Source organism: Microcaecilia unicolor, chromosome 1 (genome assembly GCF_901765095.1).
Source record: "Microcaecilia unicolor chromosome 1, aMicUni1.1, whole genome shotgun sequence".
NCBI lineage: Eukaryota > Metazoa > Chordata > Amphibia > Gymnophiona > Siphonopidae > Microcaecilia > Microcaecilia unicolor.
Window position 1 is genome coordinate 51055625 of NC_044031.1, and position 21202 is coordinate 51076826.

The following is a 21202-nucleotide window of genomic DNA, read 5'->3' on the forward strand; positions in this document are numbered from 1 at the left end:
GGGCTGGGTCTGCTGAAATGCTTTGTTGTAAGAACAAGCTGTTGATTTCTTTGTCTTTTCCTCAAGTTCTTGCAGTTATTTCTGTTACATCTCTTCTCTACCACTTGATAATATGTCAGCTGTTTGTATGGCTGTAAGATCAACAAAATTCCAATAAAACAAACCATAAAAGAAAGAAAAGAGTAGCAATGGTGAGTTGTTTTTTTTTGTAAGTCTCTAGGGCACCTGAATTAAAATCCAATTAGCTATTTTGTTAGCTAGCCTTCATCTTTATTCAATTTTAATTTATATATATATCTGTATTTAATTAAGGGAAGTCTGACACTGGCTGAGCAAGTTTTCTGTGATGTTGGTTCCAAAGTTAGACATAATTATTTGATTTGGAGTTGGGGGAATTGAACACACAGTGTTAAAATGCTGAACCTTTGAGTTATTTGTTTGTGCTGCATTTTGGATAAGTTCAAATGATGTCATCATAAAAACCAGAATTTACTTGGTATACAGCCCCTAGAGGTTAGCATCTCAGCTGAGGTCCAACATGTGTAAGAACAAAACAAAAATTTCTATTTAAAAGAATCCCTTTGTCCATAACTAGACAGTTATGATTATTTTATAGCATTTTGGGGAATATGGGAATCATTTCACCACACAATAACTTTTCTCATGCCATTATATTCTCTTTAAAGTCTTTCTAACACCTATCAAAGACCAAATTCATTATTTGTTTCTGCATTTCAGGCTATACCTATAAAACACCAAAGAGTTCAAGGGACCTGTTTGTGACATATCAGATGGCTGTTGAATTACTACATTCACACTTGTTAATGCTTCCATTACCATTAATGGAAAAAACATCCCTCATCACATAAAAAATTGAAATAAAATATTACAGATCTGCACTGTATACAAATACAGGTAAAATGGCTGGTTAAAGTTCAAATTGGTTGCTGCAAATCTTGTTAAAGTGTATCTTGCAGTATCTCACTTGGTAACACAAAGAATTAGCCTCATTTTAAGAGACATGGTAAACTTTTTATGAGTGAATCAGCAGGCTAATGGACTTGCCAATGTACCTACTCTGATTCCTTCTGTCACACCCCTCAACGGAGTTGTGCAGTATGCCGTGCCCAAGAGTCTTGTGCGTGTTTACTTCCTGGTTGCTACACTTCCCTTTTATAGCCCTAGATGGGTCGCTGACAGATTACCTCCAGGGTTGCCAGGTGGAAAATGTTTTCCCCACCCAAACCAGCCCAAAACCAGCCCAAAACCCGCCCAAAGTCAAACCCCGCCCCTGACACCCCCACCCCTGCCGTCATCAATCCCGCCCCTGCCGTCATCGGCCCCGCCTTTTCCGTCACCAGCCCCGTCTCCCCGTCATCGGCCCCGCCCAGAACGTCACTAACCCCGCCCAAAATGTCACTAACCCCGCCCCCCGCGGCCCGAAAAACCGCTAAAAAAAACGCCGAAAGACCCCAAAACAAGCCCAAAAAACCGCAACCCACCGCGGGCAAAAATTTCCTGCGGCGGGTCGCGGAAAACCACCCAATTGGGCGGGAAAACCGCCCACCTGGCAACACTGATTACCTCACTTCCTGGTTAGGGATATATAAGGAAGTGATCTACACTCCTCCAGTGCTTTGGCAACAGGCTTCCAGAATTGTGCTGCTCCAGGGTTCATTGCCTGACCAGTTCCTGCTTGTTCCAGCCCTGCTTGTTCCTGCTTTCAGACGTATTTGTTCCTGCTTCCAGCCCTGCATGTTCCAGCCCTGTTCCCGGCTCCAGCCCTGCTTGTTCCTGTCTCCAGCCTTGCTATTCCAGCTACCATCTGGCCTCGACTCTGTCGGGTCAGCCCCAAAGGGCTCTTTTCTGAGCCCCCCCCCCCCCCCAGGGATCTTTTACGAGCCATCCTCTAGACCTCTCCGGTCGTGTTCCAGCAGGTTTGCTACGCTCTGCCTAGTCTTATACTCCAGCCAGTCTGAGTCCAATCCCCTCCTCCTGCCCTTAACCAAACTTCCCTCACCTCTGCCAGTGAGGTTCCTAGGGCGGCTCAGCCATGTTAAGGAACCCCGATTAAAATGTCAGAGTGGAAACCATATATTCTGTCAGGAACTGTAAATTCACTGACTACTATGAATATTTAATATGAAGGATTTAAAATGTTCCATTCGTAGATTGTACATATATTTAATAGCTAGAACATGAAACATCACCACACTGTAAATTGTGACAGGGTACAGTGGATTGTATGGCTTACATACATGAATAGATGAATTATAGTACTCAGGGGCTCTATTACAAAGGCATGCCAAAAACAGTCCTATGGCAGTATGGGCACATATATTTGGCACATGCCGGACCCTTATTGTACCGCATCTGGAAAAAAAAGAGATTATTTTAATGAGCTGCAAAATGGACGTGCGGCAAACAACACCAGCACGTGTCCATTTTCAGCCTGAGACCTTACAGTCACCCATTGACTTAGTGGTAAGGTCTCACGCACTACCCGGTAAGCATGCAGCGAGTGCCAACTGCCATTTACCGCCCTGTAGGTGCCCTGCGGTAGAAAATAGAAAATATTTTCTACCGCATGTTTTCAACTTACGCCAAATTCAGAATTACCGCCCGGGGGCACACAGTAGCCGGGCAGTAATGCTGATTTGGCACATGCTGGACACACACATTCCTTTATGCATCTTTGTAAAAGGGCCCCTTAGTTTTTGAGGTCATAAAGAGCTCTCTTGACACATGGGCATCCCATCTTTTAGTCCACATGTTTTACCAGTAACCTAATACACCAGAAGTGCAAGTGAGGGCCATTTTAAGGAAAACAAAATATACAAACATGCACATTTGTGACCTGACATTTCAGGCCCCAGGGGCATCCTTCGGGGATTCAAAAGTAAAGGAAAAGATGAACTAACCTTGTTAAAAGAAACCGTTTCCCACAAAAAAAAAATATATTCTTTTAATGAAAACGCCTATCATAATCTACAGTGTTCTGTAGGGATCACACGCTCTGTTCTATCCTGGTGAAGTGTAGATGAAGAACTTTAAAATGGAGCTCAACGGGAAGGCAATAGTCTGGAGAAATGATTTTCAAATTTTAATCAGCAGAAGCTATCTTTTGAAATTACTCAGGTCCCAGTAAAGGCCATTAGTTTGAATCAGTAATGTTGCATTTGTGGGAAAGTTGTGGCGTATAAATGCAGCTGGAATTAGCTTAGTGGGGTTTTAAAAAAGGTTTGGAAAGCTTCCTAAAAGAAAAGTCCATAAGCCATTATTAAAATGGACTTGGGGAAAATCCACTGCTTATTTCTAGGGTAAGCAGCAGCATAAAATGTATTGTACGTTTTTGGGATCTTCCAACAGTGGCCAACTTGGATTGGCCACTGTTGGAAACAGGATGCTGGGCATGATGGACCTTCGGTCTGCCCCAGTATGACAAGGCTTATGTTCTTAACAGTTTTCTTCCTCTCCTTCCCTCTGCCAGTTCATAGGGATTTCATTGTCCCTCAGATTTTAGGAGATTGACTCTAACACCTCAGCACTCTGAAAGATTGGTAGCAATCATTTCAAAGCAGCATTCTGCAAGAGCAGAAAGTAGCACAGGTTTTTCTAGTGTTAATGGTTGGGAAGTAAACAATAAGCTTGTATCCAGGAAGTTAATCCCCACTTTTCAATCAAGCAGAAGGTACCGATCTAGTTGTATTTTTGTTCGTTTTTTTTTTTTCCCTTCATTGATCATGCCTGGTAAAGACAGCTTTAAATGTCTTTTCTTACTCTTCCTTCGCTTGCACTGAATGTTTTTTCTGGCCCACTCTGGTTTAAGTTAGCACTTAACACCCTTGACCTATTTTTAGCTGCCAAGAGATATCCCTTCCCTCCCACCCCAGAAAGGAAGCAGCTATTTCTGCTGCTAGTATATATGTACATAAAATACCCAGTGCCTTAAGGAGTGTTCTGATGGAATGGTTTCATGTTTCTAAATAAGCAGGACCATATGTTTTAACAAAGTACATGTGTTTCATATAACCATATCGTCTTTATTCAATGAGAACAAATTCAGCATTGCTTTATGTAACAGACCCCTTGGGCACCTTCTGCTAGAAATGGTATCCCTGGGCCCTACCGTTTACCTTCTCTAGATCCTGAGGGGTGGGAGAGAGAGGGTGAAAACTTGCCTCAAGGCCTTATGTTTGTGGACACTTTGGACTGGAATCAGTAAATGGTGCTCAAATTTGGGTGCCGGAAAGAATCAGCACCCAGCGCTATTCTATGAAGGGCGCTTCCAGATTAACATAAGAATATAAGAATAGCCATTGTTATTGTATTGTAAGCTCTTTGAGCAGGGACTGTCTTTCTTCTATGTTAGTGCAGCGCTGCGTATGCCTTGTAGCGCTATAGAAATGCTAAATAGTAGTAGCAGTAGTAGTAGCCATACTCCGTCAGACCAATGGTCCATCTAGCCCAGTATCCTGTCTCCAACAGTGGCCAATCCAGGTTACAAGTACCTGACAAAAACCCAAATAGTAGCAACATTCCATGCTACCAATCCCAGGGCAAGCAGTGGCTTCCCCATATCTGTCTCAATAGCAGACTATGGACTTTTCCTCCAGGAACTTGTCCAAGCCTTTTTTTTAAACCTAGATATGCTAACCTTTCTAGAATAGCGCATAGCGCTAATGTCTGTGCCCAAATCTGAGTGCTAGTACGTACACCTGCTGAGACCAGGTGTAATTCCTAGTGCCCAATTTGGATACACATCCCTGGTATTCTATAGCACTGCGTGCAAAGTTTCAGAATGTCCCGGGCTCACCCATGGCCCTCTCACGGCCATTCCCCTTTTAAGTTGCACACAAGGGGATTTGGGAATGCAGTGTTATATATTAGCATGTAGCAAGATGAGTGCGCAACCCCTAATCGGTGGCAATTGCTGTTAACTGGCTTGATACCCAATTAAGTTGCACATGCGTCTTAGGATAATGCCCAAATATGGGTACCCTTTATAGGATCCAGGGGTTTACAAGCATCGTCTCTCACTTTCTTTACACTCTCGCTCACTTACCTAAATGAGTTTCAGTCAGGGCCAGTCCATGAGCACTGTGTACTTTGGAGAACATTCTCCTTTTTGTCCCCTTGAGATTTTGGAGCCCTCTTACTAAAGGATGTTAAGCTCCAACATGTGCTTAGTGCATGAAAAACAGGCTACCCAAAACACGTTAAAGAGTTTTACAGTATTTTGCATGTTAGAGTACGCTAAGCAAGCATTAACTATTTTTATGAATACTTTTCTAGAAGGGGCATATCATGGACAAAGAATGGGTTGGAAGCATTAACCAGCTAGCTAGGAAACATTAGCATGGGACCTACAAAATGAAAATATTTAAAAGCCCTAAATACTGCTGTGTTGAACCTGGCCTTAGCTCATCTTAAGTGGAGGAGTGGCCTAGTGTTTAGTGCACTGGACTTTGATCCTGGGGAACTGACTTCAATTCCCACTGCAGCTCCTTGTGACTCTGGGAAAGTTACTTAACCCTCCATTGCCCCTGGTACAAAATAAGTACCTGAATATATGTAAACCGCTTTGAATGTAGTTGCAAAAACCTCAGAAAGGTAGTATATCAAGTCCCATTTCCCTTCCCCCCCCCCCCCCCCCCCCCTTAACATGGGACTTTTCCACATGTTAAGCCCAGTAAAAGGTTCCTCTTGAGAATTAACAGTTATGATCATCACAACTTCACCCATTCTAGAATGAACCTGTAAAACACATACCTTGACCTCATGGGGATAATTTTATAATCTTTTCTCCCACACATAAATCCTGTTTTACATGTGTTTTACTGTGTAAATGGCCTTTTATACAATTACTCCAGGGGTTACGTATGTAACAGTATGTGTGCTGACAAGAAGACATGTATTTTACATGACCCCCCCCCCCCCCCACCCCCATGTAGGTGTGTTGGAGGGCATAATTTTGGCAAAGAGCAGGCAAAATGATGAGGTATGCATATGATTTATAAAATGCTTATATTTCATTCACTTACCTTTATATCTGCTTCCAAGGTTAAGTGATATTCTATACGCTGCATTTAAAGTTCAGAGGTCACATGTAACTATAGTAACCACCATTTGTACCATTTATGTGCAGAGCATCCTTATTTTGTAATTGCGTGCATAACTCAAAACCATGCCCTGGTTCTGCCCTGAAACGTCTATGTCCCTCCCATTTCCATACCCCCATTTTTGGACCATGCGTAAATTTCAGGTATGGTCCTGCGCCTAAATTTTCATGTTAGTCCTAAGTGAATCTAATTCGTGCGAATAATTGTTTGTTAAAAAGTCAATTATTGGAATTAATTGGCTCACTTTTTTATTAGGATTTTCATTTACTAAGAACATATCTTATAAAACTGTGCATGATAAGTTATTTTCAGTCCAAGGAATTAGACGCTGGAATTTATTACCAATAAGTTTGAAAACAAAAATACAGTCACCTTTACAATTTTAGAAAATTTTGAAAGCTTTCCTCTTTTGAGTCTTCTTAGTTAAGATTTCTGAGTTTTAAAGATGTTTAGGAAATTCTATTTTATGATGTGTTCATACAAATCTGTCTTGTTCTCTCTTGAGGAGAAGGGCTTTTCTTATTATGAACTGCCTAGAAGTCCAATTTTTGGATATTTTGTATGGGATATAACACAGGGTAGCATACCATAGCATATTAAATCAGGAACGCACCTAAATTTGCTTGCACAAGTTTTGGCAACTTTTAAAGAACCAGGGGGAATGTGTCCCGATGGTTCTTTGCATCTTTGTGGTTGTCAGCTGTATTGTTCAGTTTGACTGTAGCTGCCCTGTGCTGTATTCCCTCCAGAAGCTGCCACCCTAGCTCATTGCGTAGTCTGCTTAATGGTTAAACACCAGCCCGGGGTGGGGGGGGGTGATCCAGACCACAGTAGGCATGCTTTTGACATCTCAGCGTGTTTTTTATACTGCACTTTCTGTACCTGCCAAGAATGTAAGCTAAGAGATGCCAGCTGCTCTGGTCAGCCAGCAGATTTTAAAAGTGAAACAGCATGGAGGGCTGGCGGGCTCAGTGGTGGGCCTGCAAGTTTGCCTCATTCCCAAAAAAAGTAATGGTCAAACATATTTCTACTCATTACTTGCTTATTATATCCAAGAGACCTGCAGCACGTTCAGGAGATAACCATAGCGTATACAGTAATTCTGGCAAAATATGTTTTAGACCAGATAACAGGGCAAGCTTAACATCATAACATAGTAGATGATGGCAGATAAAGACCTGTAGGGTCCATTCAGTCTGTCCATCAAGATAAACTCATAGCATAAGGCGGTAGTTCCCAAACCTAGTCCGGGAGGCACCCTAGTCAGTCAGGTTTCCAGGATACCCACAATGAATATTCATGAGAGAGATTTGCATGTGCTACCTCCACTGTGTGCAAATCTTTCTCATGAATATTTATTGTGGATATACTGAAAACCTGACTGGCTGGGGTACCTCCAGGATCAGGTTTGGGAACTACTGGTTAAGGTATGATGTGATATTACATATGTATACTTGATCCACCATTCATGATGTATTGTAAGCCCCATTGAGCCTACAAAGAAGTGGGAAAATGTGGGATACAAATGCAATAAATAAATAAATAAAATCTTGATTTGACCTTGCTATTTTCACTGCATAGACCGTAGAAGTCTGCCTGGCACTATCCTTGTTCTCCAACTCCTGAAGTTGTCATTGAAGCCCCACTCCAGCCCATTCAAATCTGTCCAGCCATGATCAGGGCACAGATCGTAGAAGTCTGCCCAGCACTGGCTTTGCTTCCCAATTACGGGTGTTGCCATCTAATCACAGCTAAGCCTCTTTGGTTCCATTCCTTCTAAACAGGATTATTTTGTTTTTATCCCATACATTTTTTACTTCCGTTGACATTTTCATCTCCACCCCCTCCCACGTGAAGGTATTCTAGATATTTACCACCATCTTCTTGAAAAAATACTTTCTGACATCATTCCTCAGTGAGCCCCCTTGCAACCTTAGTTCATGTCCTCTAGTTCTACCATCTTCCCTTTCCTGGAGAAGGTTTGTTTGTAGAAAGAGTTATAGTTGGGGTTGAACTTGTGTCCCTTGGTTTACAATCCACTGCACTAACCACTAGGCTATTCCTCTGCTCTTGAGTGAAACATTTGAGGATTAGATAGAAGGAGAATCAGAAAGATGTTACATACTGGCAGGTCATTTTTTCTTGATACACTTTTGAAATAATGATCCTTTGCCAACGCTCTAGCTGCTGACAACTACTAAAAAAGGGAAAATAGAGCAAATTATGGTGGGACTTCTGCCCAATCCTGAAACTCAGTCTTTCAGTCATAAAATTCCAAAAATGCTTTTTGTACAAAACCTCAAATAATGCATTCTTTAGGGTTTCAGGGTTTCTTTCTCCTTCAGTTCTCCTCATGTTTTATGGTGGTGATGATGGTAAGGTGTGTGAGGGGGGGGGGGGGGGGGGAATTTGGTCTTGGAACTTTCCTCAAGTGGCTATTTTGAGCTTTCATCTAAATCAGAATGGAGTCATAAACCTGGCGATATTTCCCTGGAATTAGTATTTCTTCCCAACTCACTTTGGTCAAGTCATTAGTGACAGTCCTTCTGGAACTCCGCAACCAGCAGTCCTAAGTACGACCACTAAAGTGTTGCATGGTTCAGTTTAATTTCATTTAATTTGAGGTTTATCCATCCTTCCAAGGGATAATAATGTGTTCAACAGGGTGTACAAAACAAAATACAAGAGCACCATATACCTAAAACAGTTCAAAAATATAATCAACACTAAGTGTATGAATGGGACTTTTTCTCCCCAGCATCTTTTGCAAGCCCAGGATGTAGAAAACCTAATTTGGAAATCAAACCTGGGTCCTTCAGTGGATCCCGTGAGTTTTAGAGTGAAATTTTTCTCTTTTGCTGTTTAGACATTTTAGAGTTACAGTTGTTTCATTTTACTTAATCTTTGTTTCTCCTTGGTCATGTGCTTTATTTTACAGTTTGTTTTACATTGTTTTATTCCTTGTTTTGTTAGTTTAGTGGTTTGGGCTTTATTCCTGGAATAGAGCAATCAGACTATCATTTTCAGGGAGGGAATGGAAGTGACCTCTTTGTGTATTTTACTACCAATGTTCTTGCCACTGCTCTTTGCCGTTGAGTGGCAGGAATTCAGTTCTGCTGTTTCCATAGCTCTGAGTGCCTGGTAATTGTTTTTAATTAGATGGTTTACTTAGATGTGGCTGGGGAGCTATAAAAGACTATCGTCATTTTCTCCTATTTTGAAGCATGCTTTGTTTAATTTATCTCTTCTTTTGATGATATCCATTTCTTTGGGAAGAATTTGCTATTGTTTGTGTATGGGACAAAGTTGAGTTTTTGAAGTTAATTGCTCAGGATAACATATGACCTATGACAATTTTGATATCTAATAACTTAATTTTTTTTTGCATGAACCAATCAGAGTTGTTATAGTAATGTGTTGCTTCTAAAATAGAGGTACAGCCATATAGCCATGCAGACAGAGAGCCATGTGATCATGCTACCATGCAGTCATGCAGCCATGCATCCAAGCAGCCATGCACCCATACAGCCTTGTAGCCAAACAACCATGCAGACTTAGAGCCATGCAGTCATGCAGCCATAAAGCCTTGCAGCCACACAGCCATGCAGCCATACAGCTGTCTCAAGGACAATCCCCCTGAGGATCTTTAGCACCAGCTCAGCTAGAAGTTCTATCTGGCAGATAGAACTTCTAGCTGAGCTGGCGCTAAAGATCCTCAGGGGGATTGTCCTTGAGACAACTCGGTCTTGGGCAAAACATATGTCGGACATTTTTACCCCTAGGTCCGAAAGATAAATGGATTCAAAAAGATAAGTTAATTGTTTAAAGGCTTCATCAAAATAAGTCTTGAAAAATTGCAGTAGTCAATATAGTTGACCTATGAAGATGTTATGATGTTGACAGTGTTGCCATAAAAAACAATTGTTTGTTGGCAACGAACATCGCTGAGCTCATTCAAAAGAAAAGAGAATGAATGAAATGTGATTGGATGAATATAAAGAATCTTTTGTGGGTTAAAGAATTAGTGCATTTAAGCAAGTGATATGAATATATTCTGATTGGATACTTCTGAATAGTTTTGGAAAAGTATATAAGTCATTATTAGCTTTAATGCGCATAAGGCAAAAATTTTGATTTTGGTTTATTTGGCTTTTCCCCCAGTTTTCAGTCTTTTTTTTTTAGTTCATTTCACACAATCATTTTAATTAAAAAAATTACAATGTGTTAGAATTTTTAATACTCGCTAATTGACTTAATAGACTTTAATTCCTACATTAATAAATATTAATAAATACAGCAATTACAAAGGAATTTCAATTACATTCATTAGCATGCATTAAAAAAATTAATGCACCTAAAATCAATTTAATACATATCTTGTGAATTAAAGTTCACAGAGTTAATTTCCACATGCTTTTGTTTATATTAACATTTTTTTTTTTTAGTTTTTGAAACTATCTGAAAAAATGCCCATACTTTAGGGTGAAAAATTTTCAAAAATGACTCATAAACAAATCAAACATGTTTTTCTGTACATATCTCCAGATCTCAAACTCAGTAATCCTATGTTTTCTTTTCTAAATTCAATATTTAATTTCTCAACAGTCAGGATTCAAATAGATCGATTAGGTCTGACTAATAACGAAAGAATATTTTCCACATTCCTCTTGGTGTATACTGTTATGGAAGTGAGTTGTTAATTATTAATAGTAAAAATCCAACTTGCCTTATATTTTGCAGCTGAAATTACTACTGTTGTATTCTGTCTTAATGTGTTGTGACATTAACTCTAGATTGTCAGTTTGTCATTAATAACAAGTTAGTTGGGTACAGAATGTGCTGTTATCTAAATAAAATGCTTAGCAAGACACTTATTGGCACTGCAAGCAAGTTACTGCCAATCATCCTAATTCTTTTTATCTTGCTAATCCAGAGCTCTCTGTTTTAACATTGGAAACCCTTGGAAATGGATCCTTTGATAACAGTTTTGCATTGCAGCCTGAGGTCTTAATTTAAACTGATTGATGCCTAGGATGTGTGTAGTAAAAACTGGATTTGATGGGTGAGGGGTTGACACCCACGTAAAACTCTTGCTCTGTCAATTTAGTATAGGACAATACCATTATATTACAGCACAATATTGATATTGCCAATGGAAAACAAGGAGCAATTATAAACCAGTTTGAAACCTAAAGTATTTTTAGCATGGATAATTAATACACATAATGAATAATACGAAAGTCAGTTGCTAGAGTCTCTAGAGCCCGAGAAGAATAGAAGGTAGTAAGCCAAAATAGCAATGAGTCCTATATCGCCAATCAAAGCCAAGTTTTAGGGAAAGGCTTTCATAGGTAAGAACCTTCCATATCTGCTTGTTATGTCACGGACAGTTCCAATGGCTCGCTGTTATTGATCATAGATTCCAAAGGGACACTCCACTGTAGAGAATGCCCTGATGTTGACATCTAAACATAATCAATAAAATCTTGAATTCTCATGTTTACCAAGCACCAAGTTTTTTTATTTTGATCTGAACACCATAAAATTAGTTGAAACTATGGTGCCTTCCCTGTGTCTCTATCAAGGGAGTTAGTTAAAAAAAAATCCATTTCTTATTCCATTAGGTCAGTGGAACTCATAGAAAGTCCCTTTTACAAAGGCGCAGTAGGATCTATGTGCATGCAGCGTGCACCAAAACGAGACCACCGCCAGGCTAGCATGCCCCCTGGTGGTAATTTCAGATTTGACGTGCACGCATACCACCAGGACAAATTATTTGTTTATTTCCTACTGAGCGCCGTGTTTCTGAGTTAATCGGCAGTTGGCACACACCGACCAGTCACCACGCATGTAGCACGTGAGCTATTACCGCAAGATCAATGGGTGGCATTAAGGGCTCAGGCCGTAAATAGGCACGCACTGGTTTCAGTTTTACTGCAGGCTCTTTTCCCCACCCATTGAAAAAAAAAAGCCCCTTTTCCTAGACGCAGTAAAAACTGGCCTGACTTGCACCAAAAACACTACTGCAGGCAACTTTTTGCCGCAGCTTAGTAAAAGGACCTCAGAATGTCTTTCATGGTTGGAATTTCGGTCAGGTTTTCAGGTTATCCCTAATCAATATGCATGGCATGGTATAGATTTGCACAGTATCCCCGCTGCACACAGACATATCCATGCATATTGATTAGGGATATTCTGAACCCCTGAGCCATTTGCAGCCCTAAAAGATGGAAAATGTATACTGCCACATTAGCCCCCTATCCCTTTACTCCAAATTCTATAAATGTCACTAAAAATTGCACACACAAATTTGGGCATGCACCCAATTTATCTGCACAACTTAATTGAATCAGAAACAAAAAGGAGACCGTCTACTGCAGTAGAACCAAACAGCAGCAGTGATCCAAGGAAGGACAAACACAGCAAGAGTTTATCCAAATGTCAGCTTTAAAAGGTTACCACCAATATTTCTCTCAATGCGTTGCACAGGCTGTCCATTCAACCAAGCAGTTCTTCAGTATATTAAACAGCCTACTGCAACCCCCACAACAGAACCAGCCCTCCCTAGTCTAAACTGAACTGCATTGATTTTGCTGCATACTTTGCCAACTACCTGCTCCCTCTACCTCTGCCCATCAAAGATAGTGCAACAGGCAAGTATGGGCCTCATAGAAGGCGCCACAAAAATTGTGAACGCCTCACTTTCTAATGGGCAACTACCAACAGCATTAAAAAGGGCAGTGGTTCACCCTTTGCTAAAGAAATACAACCTTGACCAGGACAAACTTGAATGTTACCAGCCAGTATCCAACATCCCATTTCTAGGGAAACCTAAAGAACAAACAGTCTGTGTTCAACTCAATGATTGACTAGAAGAGAGAAACTTGCTAAATCCATGTCAATCTGGATTCAGACCTGGTTGTGGAACAGAAACGGTCCTCATATCCCTACTAGATTATCTTCTTAGAAACCGAGACAGGGGATTCACCTCAGTGTTTGTACTGCTAGATTTCTCAGCAGCTTTTGACACTGTGGATCATGATATTATGCTAGCACGACTGACAGAAACAGGCAGTGCTTTTTTTGTGCCGGTACGCAACGGTACGGCGTACCGGCACCTTTTTCTCCTCCTCCCCTCCCCTCCCATTATTTCCAGCGATTCTCCGCCTCTCTCCTGCCCTCCCATCGACGTGCAGCGATTTTTCCGTCCCTCCCCTGCCCTCACCTCTCCCATATCCAGCGATTCTTCGTCCCCCAGCGTCCTCCTTCACTGCCTGCCAGCCAGCGTCGGAGTCAGAAGCGAACGGTGCAGGCAGCGATTGGCTGGCAGCGTCGTAGCTTCCCTCTGCAAGTCCCGCCTATGCGTAAACAGGAAGTTGTAGGCGGGACTTGCAGAGGGAAGCTACGACGCTGCCAGCCAATCGCTGCCTGCACCGTTCGCTTCTGACTCCGACGCTGGCTGGCAGGCAGTGAAGGAGGACGCTGGGGGACGAAGAATCGCTGGATATGGGAGAGGTGAGGGCAGGGGAGGGACGGAAAAATCGCTGCACGTCGATGGGAGGGCAGGGGAGAGGTGGAGAATCGCTGGAAATAATGGGAGGGGAGGACAGGGGAGAGAGAATTGCTGGACATGGGATGGGAGGGAAGGGCAGAGGAGAGAGAATTGCTGGACATGGGAAGGGCAGGGAAGAGAGAATTGCTGGACATGGGAGGGAAGGGCAAGGGAGAGAGAATTGCTGGACATGGGATGGGAGGGAAGGGCAGGGGAGAGAGAATTGCTGGACATGGGATGGGAGGGCAGGGAAGAGAGAATTGCTGGACATGGAGGGGAGAGAGGAGAATCGCTGGATGGGGAGGGGAGGACAGGGAAGAGAGAATTGCTGGACATGGATGAGAGGGGAGAGAGGAGAAATGCTAGAAATGGATGGAGAGGAGAGCAGGAGATAGAGGAGAATTGCTGGACATGGATGGATGGAGGAGTTGGCTAGGAGAGAGGAGAAATGCTGACTTGGATGGAGGAGAGGGGAGAGAGAATTATTGCTTTATATGGATACAGAGGAGGGAAGAGAGATGAGAAATGCTGGACATGGATAGAGGGGAGGAGAGAGGAGAAGTGCTGGACATGAATGGAGGGGAGGAAAGAAAAAAGAAGATGCACATGGATGGAGCTGAGGGAAAGGGAAGAGGAGAAAAACTGCACATGGATGGAGAAAATAGGCAAAAGCTGGATCCATGTTATACCTCCTCCATTCAATTCCATGGAGGAGGACCCAGCTTTTACTTATGGATGCAGGGCAACAAAAGAAGAAGAAAGGAAGAAAGTAAAGAAATAAATGGAAAGGAAGCCCTGGAAATGGAGTTAAGAGAACAGATAGGAGCAGAATCAGAGACTGGGACTAATATGGATAGAAAAACAAAGTCACCAGACAACAAAGGTAGAAAAAATCATTTTATTTTCATTTTAGTGTTTGGAATTTGTCTTATTTTGCACTGGGTATACTGGAGCTGTAACAGCTTACAGAAATTATTTATAATGAAAATAAATCACATTATTTTTTCTCCTATACTAGTTTTATATTTTCAATGATGTCTGTTTATATGCGCCATGGCTGGTATAAGGGGTGTGACTAATGTGGGTGTGGCTATAATAGGGGCGGTGCCATGTGTGGTGACCCCGCCCACAATGAGTACCGGCACCTTTTTTTCTACAAAAAAAGCACTGGAAACAGGTATCAATAGAACAGTACTTGCCTGGTTCAGATCCTAACTATCAGACAGGCAACAATCCATAATGTTTGGCAGCAACTCATCACCACCATGGACACTGACCTGCGGGGTACCACAAAGATCGATACTGTCACCTATTCTGTTCAATATCTACCTCAAGCCACTAGCTGAGCTGATTCGGTCAATGGTTCTACATCTATGCGGATGAAGTGCAGCTATTCATACCCATTGAACCTGACTTACCTACAGCCTTGAATAAACTGATTACCTGTCTAACATCAATTTAACAAACTTTGCCTAAATCTAAGTAAAACTGAGCTTCTTTGGGTCCCTAACACAAGTGGATACATAGCTGACATCAAATTCTCTTTTGGGAAGTACGAACTCCCCCCTCAAATCACAAGTCAGGAACCTTGGAATACAGTTAGATTCAACACTTACTTTGATTCATCAAATCCAAGCAACCTTTAAGAGCTGCTTCTACTATTTGCGACAGCTACGCTGCCTCTCTCCTTACATTGAGAAGGTAAATCTTATCCCAGTTGTGCATGCCATGAGAACATCAAGACTGTATTACTGTAATGCACTCTACAATGGTCTAACTACAAAAGGCCTGCAACAGCTCCAATTGATTCAGAATGTTGCAGCAAGACTAATAGAAGGTTGCAAGCAATGTGACCACATCACACCATTTTTGCAAAACTTCACTGGCTACCAGTACAATACAGGGCTAAATTTAAAACACTATGCCTGATCTTCAAGACCCTGAAAGAGAAAGGCCCCAAGTACCTGATCCTCCACACACCGCCAAGGACACTAAGGTCCTACCAAGGATTATCACGAACCACACCCTCTCCAAAAGACATTACATGATGTGATACCCGCAAGCGAGCCTTCTCTGGAGTAGCTGCCACACTCTGGAATGCACTTCTTGAAAGGCTCCACTTAACACAAGACTATCTCTACTTCAAGAAGCAGGTGAAAGCTTGACTCATCAACCAGGCCTTTAATAGAAGAAGTAACTAACTTGTTAGTCTCAATCATACACACAAGGAGTGACAAGGGCTGCACATACTGCAGCAGGATATGTTTATCCTCGTCTCCTACTCTAGCTGAGATAATAGCTGAGATAATATATAACCATCTCTCTGACCTCATGTGTACCTTTCTTTAAATTAGTCACCTTATTTTCTAACGCCTCTTACTCTCTTACCTATCTATAAGTTTCATCTTTACTTATACCTACACTGCCAATTAAAATGTTCTATTGCATATTGTGTTGACACTGTAAGTAGTATACTATGCCATACTTTGTATTGTTATTTGAATATTTTTACTGCTGTAATTGTCTATTGGCTTGAGTGAATTCCTTCAAAATGGCGGTAAATAAATCCTAATAAATAAATAATGGAAACTGTGCTTTTTGAATTTGGGCTGGAGATTTGGTGGTTACTGACTTTTTGAACTGGACCAGAGCTTTTTCTATGCAGGTATTTCAGTACATGCTTTGAATCTGTCAATGTATTCTGGAAACGGTTGGGTCCTGTTTCCAATAAAGTTGACATTTGGATAAACTCTTGGGGGGCCCTGTTTACTAAGCTGCACTATAGACACACTAATGTTATTAGCACGGCTAACACTAGAGACACCCATAGGAATATATGGGTGCCTCTATCATTAGCACGCACTAAAAATGAGTCTGTACTAAAAACACTAGCGCGTCTTAGTAAACAGTGCCCTTGCTGTGTTTGTCCTTCCTTGGATCGCTGCTGCTGCTTGGTTGTCAATTTAATTGAATAAGAAGCTAATTAGCGCTGATAATTGGTTGAACAACCAATTATTTGCACTAATTAGATTTAATTGAAATATATGCACGGAAATTTAAACACGGGATCAGTGCCTACATTTTACATGTGAGTTCAAAAGGGAGCATGGAAATGGGAGGGTCATGGGCAGAACATGGGCATTGTTAACATTTATGCACATTGTTATAGAATGAGGGGGGTATGTGCCACATTTGCATCACATTTCAGTTGGTGCAAATGGCTGGCACCTAAGTTAACCATGATTCCCGGGCATAAGTGCTATTCTATAAACCACCCCTAACTTTAAAGCACAGTTTTCAGCGCTTTTCTTGGCACTGATTTTTTGGCGCCATATATAGAATTCACCCCTATATGCAATTGACCTTGGCATAATCTAATACTTGTTTGTGAATATGAAGTTTGAGTAGTTGTGGTTAGGTTCTCACTGCCTGTTCTCTCTCTTTCCTCAAGGTGGATGCTGATGATGTTATCACAAAGGAGGAGCAGATTGTCATTTTGTTCCATGCCAGATCAATGTGCGAGAGACGTCTGAAGTCTGTAGTGCCGGGGGCACATGGTGAGTGCATCTTGTGAAGAAGCTCAACAAACCCTCTGTAAACCTAGAATGTTGGTTATTATATTCATAATAGAAGGATTGGAAAATCAGCTTGAAGAAATATATTTCTAACGTATACTTAAATGGTTTATTAAGTGGTCGATCAGATACTGAAGTGGACCACAGGTGTAATCACTAATCGGAAAGGTTGGCCAAGTCCTTTCAGTGGCAGCATTAACAGGGCACCTACAGTTAGGTACCTGGATAGCACCTGGTAGAAGCCTATTCTATAAAATGAAGTTGATGCTTACTTTCCTATATAGAAAACTAGCACAACCAGGTATATGAGCACTTACACCTGCCAAAGAGCTGGTAAAATGCTCATGCCTTAATGCCGCAGGTCCTTGCTTGATTTTGATGAGTCTGAAAAATACGCAAGAATTTCTGAGTTGCATCGGAGCCACCAAGAAGCATTGGGGCACTTTTAGTAAGACACGTAGGTGCCTACGCACGTGCAATGTGCGTGAAATTATAACTACCGCCCGGCTACTGCATACCCCTGGCAGTAATTCTAATTTCTCTGCACGTCCAATACACACAGCAGAAAATAATTTCTATTTTCTACCGAAAACGAGCAGTAATCGACAGTGTATGCGTGCTGACGATTACCGCCCGATTAATACATGAGACCATACTGCTAAGGTTAATGGTAAGATTTCAGGGCCAAAATGGATGCGCACTGATTTTTATTTTGCCGCATGTCCATTTTCAGAAAAAAAGGGATTTTTTTTTGCAGGTGCACTGAAAAATGGACCTGCGCAAATCCAATATATGCATCTATACCAGTGCAGGCTATTTTTCAGCGCACCTTAGTAAAAGGACCCCATTGTGAGGCATCAGTAGTCTCCCCAAATCTCCTCCAAACGCTAATGTAAGACTGCCCAGTATTGCTGAATAAAGAAGAAATCCCTGATATTCATCCGACGGCAGTGAGCATTTTTATAAATACTGACTACTGCTAGCTAAAATAGACACAAATATTCAGTGTCGGGGCATGTCTGAGCACTGACATTTACAGGGAAATTCTATGAATGTCAAATAAAAATGTGCACACATTTTAATTGAGTAGCAAGCCTATTAGTGCCAATAATTGGGTGTTAACAATCAATTATTGATGCTAATTGGCAACAATTTGGATTTACATGCATAAAAATACACGCACAAATCATTTAAGGGTCCTTTTACTAAGCTGCGCTAGAGCCTATGCGAGCCCAACGCATGCCAATTCTGAGTTACCGCTTGGCTACCGTGTGTGCCAAGCAGTAATTTCATTTTTGGCGTGTGTCCACTATGCGCGCCAGCAAATAATTTTTCTTTTCTGGCGTGCAGCACTATCGGGCGGTAAAAGGCATTTGATGCGCATTGACCCTTACTGCCCGGTTAAATCATGAGATCTTACCACCAAGTCAATGGCCGGTGGTAAGATCTCAGACCCAAAATGGACACACATCAATTTTCATTCTGCCACACGTCCATTTTCAGTCAAAATTTTAAAAAGGCATTTTTACAGGTGCATTGAAAAATGGATCTGCGTGGGTCCACAACACGGGCCTACACTACAGCAGCCCATTTTTCAGCGAACCTTAGTAAAAGGACCCCTTAGCCTGCAACTGCAATGGGGGTGTGTCCATGGGAGGAGCATGGGTGGGTCAAGGGTGTTCACTACAGATGTGCTCACTATTATTGAATTTGAGGGATCTGCGCGTAATTTATGTTTGGGATTTACACCAGGGTTCAATTGGTGTAAACACTCTTGCCTAAAAGTTGGGCAACAATCCAACTCAGAGCGCCATTTAGAGAATAACGCTGAGCAAAAATTTTTGTTGTTACCCAAATTTGGGTGTCATTTAATGAATTTAGTCCTAAATATCCAGGTCTATGGTGATGCCTGGAAATTATACAGGTCCAGCCAATATGCAGTGCCATATTGGCATACCTATGTGGGCAAGTAGGACTGCTATTTATGCAGTCCTACTTGCCCAGTGTGGTATATGGGCATTGGCACTGAATATCTTCAGTACTCATATAATTTCCAGGACTGCCCTGACTCCACCCGTGGACTGACCTGGCACTGCCTAGTTAAGTACCATTGAATACTGGTAGCTGCCCAGTTGAGCATGGTTTAAACAGGCAGAAGGCTGTCCTGCCCTCTTATACCAAGCTAAATATCGATCCCAAAGATAACATACCCTGAACTAGAGTGGAATGAAGTTCCAAAACTGATCTGGCATATTTTTAGGAACTTTGTCTGCTCTGAGAGAAGCAACTAAAAATGGGATCACTGGAAATGAAATAAAACATTTGCCACGTAGTTGTTAATGCCAGGAATATGGCAAGCAGTTAATGTAACATTCAAATGCGAGAATTCTGCTGCCAATGGACAATGTACAGACTGGTGGATTAATTGCAATGTTGTTTCAGAAAATGACCATGCAACCTATTCCTCAACCCAGAAATAAAATCCAGCCAAATAGGAAACAATTAAATAACTGCCACGTCCAGCCCTTCTGAAACCAAGATGGCTTAGGCTCAGCATACCAAAAGCTTGCAAAATAAATCCCAAAACTCAGGCCACCAAAAGGCGTCTGAAAATAACTTTAGATCAGTATTAGAAATCAGAGCAGCTTGCCAAACTGCAAAACCATTAATATGTTGCAAAAAGTCCTTCCACAGTTTCAAATCCCCTTTCGCTTGTAGAGGAATCCTATTCAAATGATGCCCATGCAAAATCACTCTAGAATGATTACTGTCTAATAAAAAACTCCCCCCGTTGGGATGACCCTAGAAGCAAAACACAACTGAAATTGCGTCAATATCAGCTTTTTAACCACCGATGTAATATCCACATACTTCCCGTGCAAAATCTCACACTTCAACTTCAAAAGGACATGAATCCCCAGTAGATCCAATGTGCTAAAAAATATATCCATTCCTACTAAATGACTGACTACAACCACCCATCTGAACTCAAGCAACCTGCTCCTTAGTATCCAATTGTGGAGATGACCCCAAACCCACATCAAACTCTGCTAAAAACATAAGAATATAAGGACAGGGCTGCCGAGAGCCGGGGCCAGGCCCGGGACAAGGCCGGACCCGGGCCCCCCACCCGAGGTCGCCGGGCCCCCCCTCCACCCGCTGCTGGGCCCTCTGAACTAACCTTAAGCGCCTCCGTCCTTTCACCTTCGCAGCAAGCAGCAGCAGGGCAGACCTCTCCTTCCTTCCGTGCCCCGCCCTCGCGGACGTTGCATCAGGCGGGAAGGAAGGAGTGGCCTGCCCTGCTGCTGCTTGCTGCGAAGGTGAAAGGAGGCACTTAAGGTTAGTTCCGGGAGCGACGGAGGGCGGGCAGGAGCGATGGACTGCGGCGGTGTCGGGCCCCCCCCCCCCGGAGGCCCGGGTCCAGGGACTTTTGTCCCCCCGTCCCCCCCCCTCGGTGGCCCTGTATAAGGGGGTCTTTTACATGTGTCAATAAGCCAACGTGGGCTTACCGAACGCAAAATTTATTTTATTTGTGACTACCGCAAGCCCAACGCAGATGCCAGAGGTAGTTCCATTCCGAGCATATGCCATTTCCAGGGGGGAAAGATAATCAATAGAAATAAAACAAAATAAAACATGGAAAAGAAAATAAGATGATACCTTTTTTATTGGACATAACTTAATACATTTCACTAGGGACGACCTATATGTCAAGATTTGGGAGTCCCGGACCGTATTATCGAAACGAAAGATGGACGTCCATCTTGTTTCGATAATACGGGTTTCCCCGCCCATCCACCGGGACGTTTTGCAAGGACGTCCTCAGCAAAACTTGGGTGTCCCTTTCAATTATGCCCCTCTATGTGTATCCAATGCGTGCCGATTTGGAACTACCACCCAGCTACCGCGAGGCGTGGGCAGTAATTTCATTTTTTTATGCATGTCCAGTATGT

At 42.2% G+C, this 21202-nt stretch overlaps 1 protein-coding gene across 2 annotated transcripts in view; it reads left to right on the forward strand.

Moving 5' to 3' along the window:
* The window catches only part of PTH1R (parathyroid hormone 1 receptor), a 436123-nt gene that overhangs the window by 189132 nt on the left and 225789 nt on the right, over window positions 1–21202 (forward strand). For both annotated transcript variants that reach the window (XM_030197196.1, XM_030197205.1), the window contains one exon: window positions 17126–17231. In XM_030197196.1, the coding sequence (XP_030053056.1) occupies window positions 17126–17231 (106 nt within the window). The remainder of the gene's footprint in view (window positions 1–17125; window positions 17232–21202) is intronic.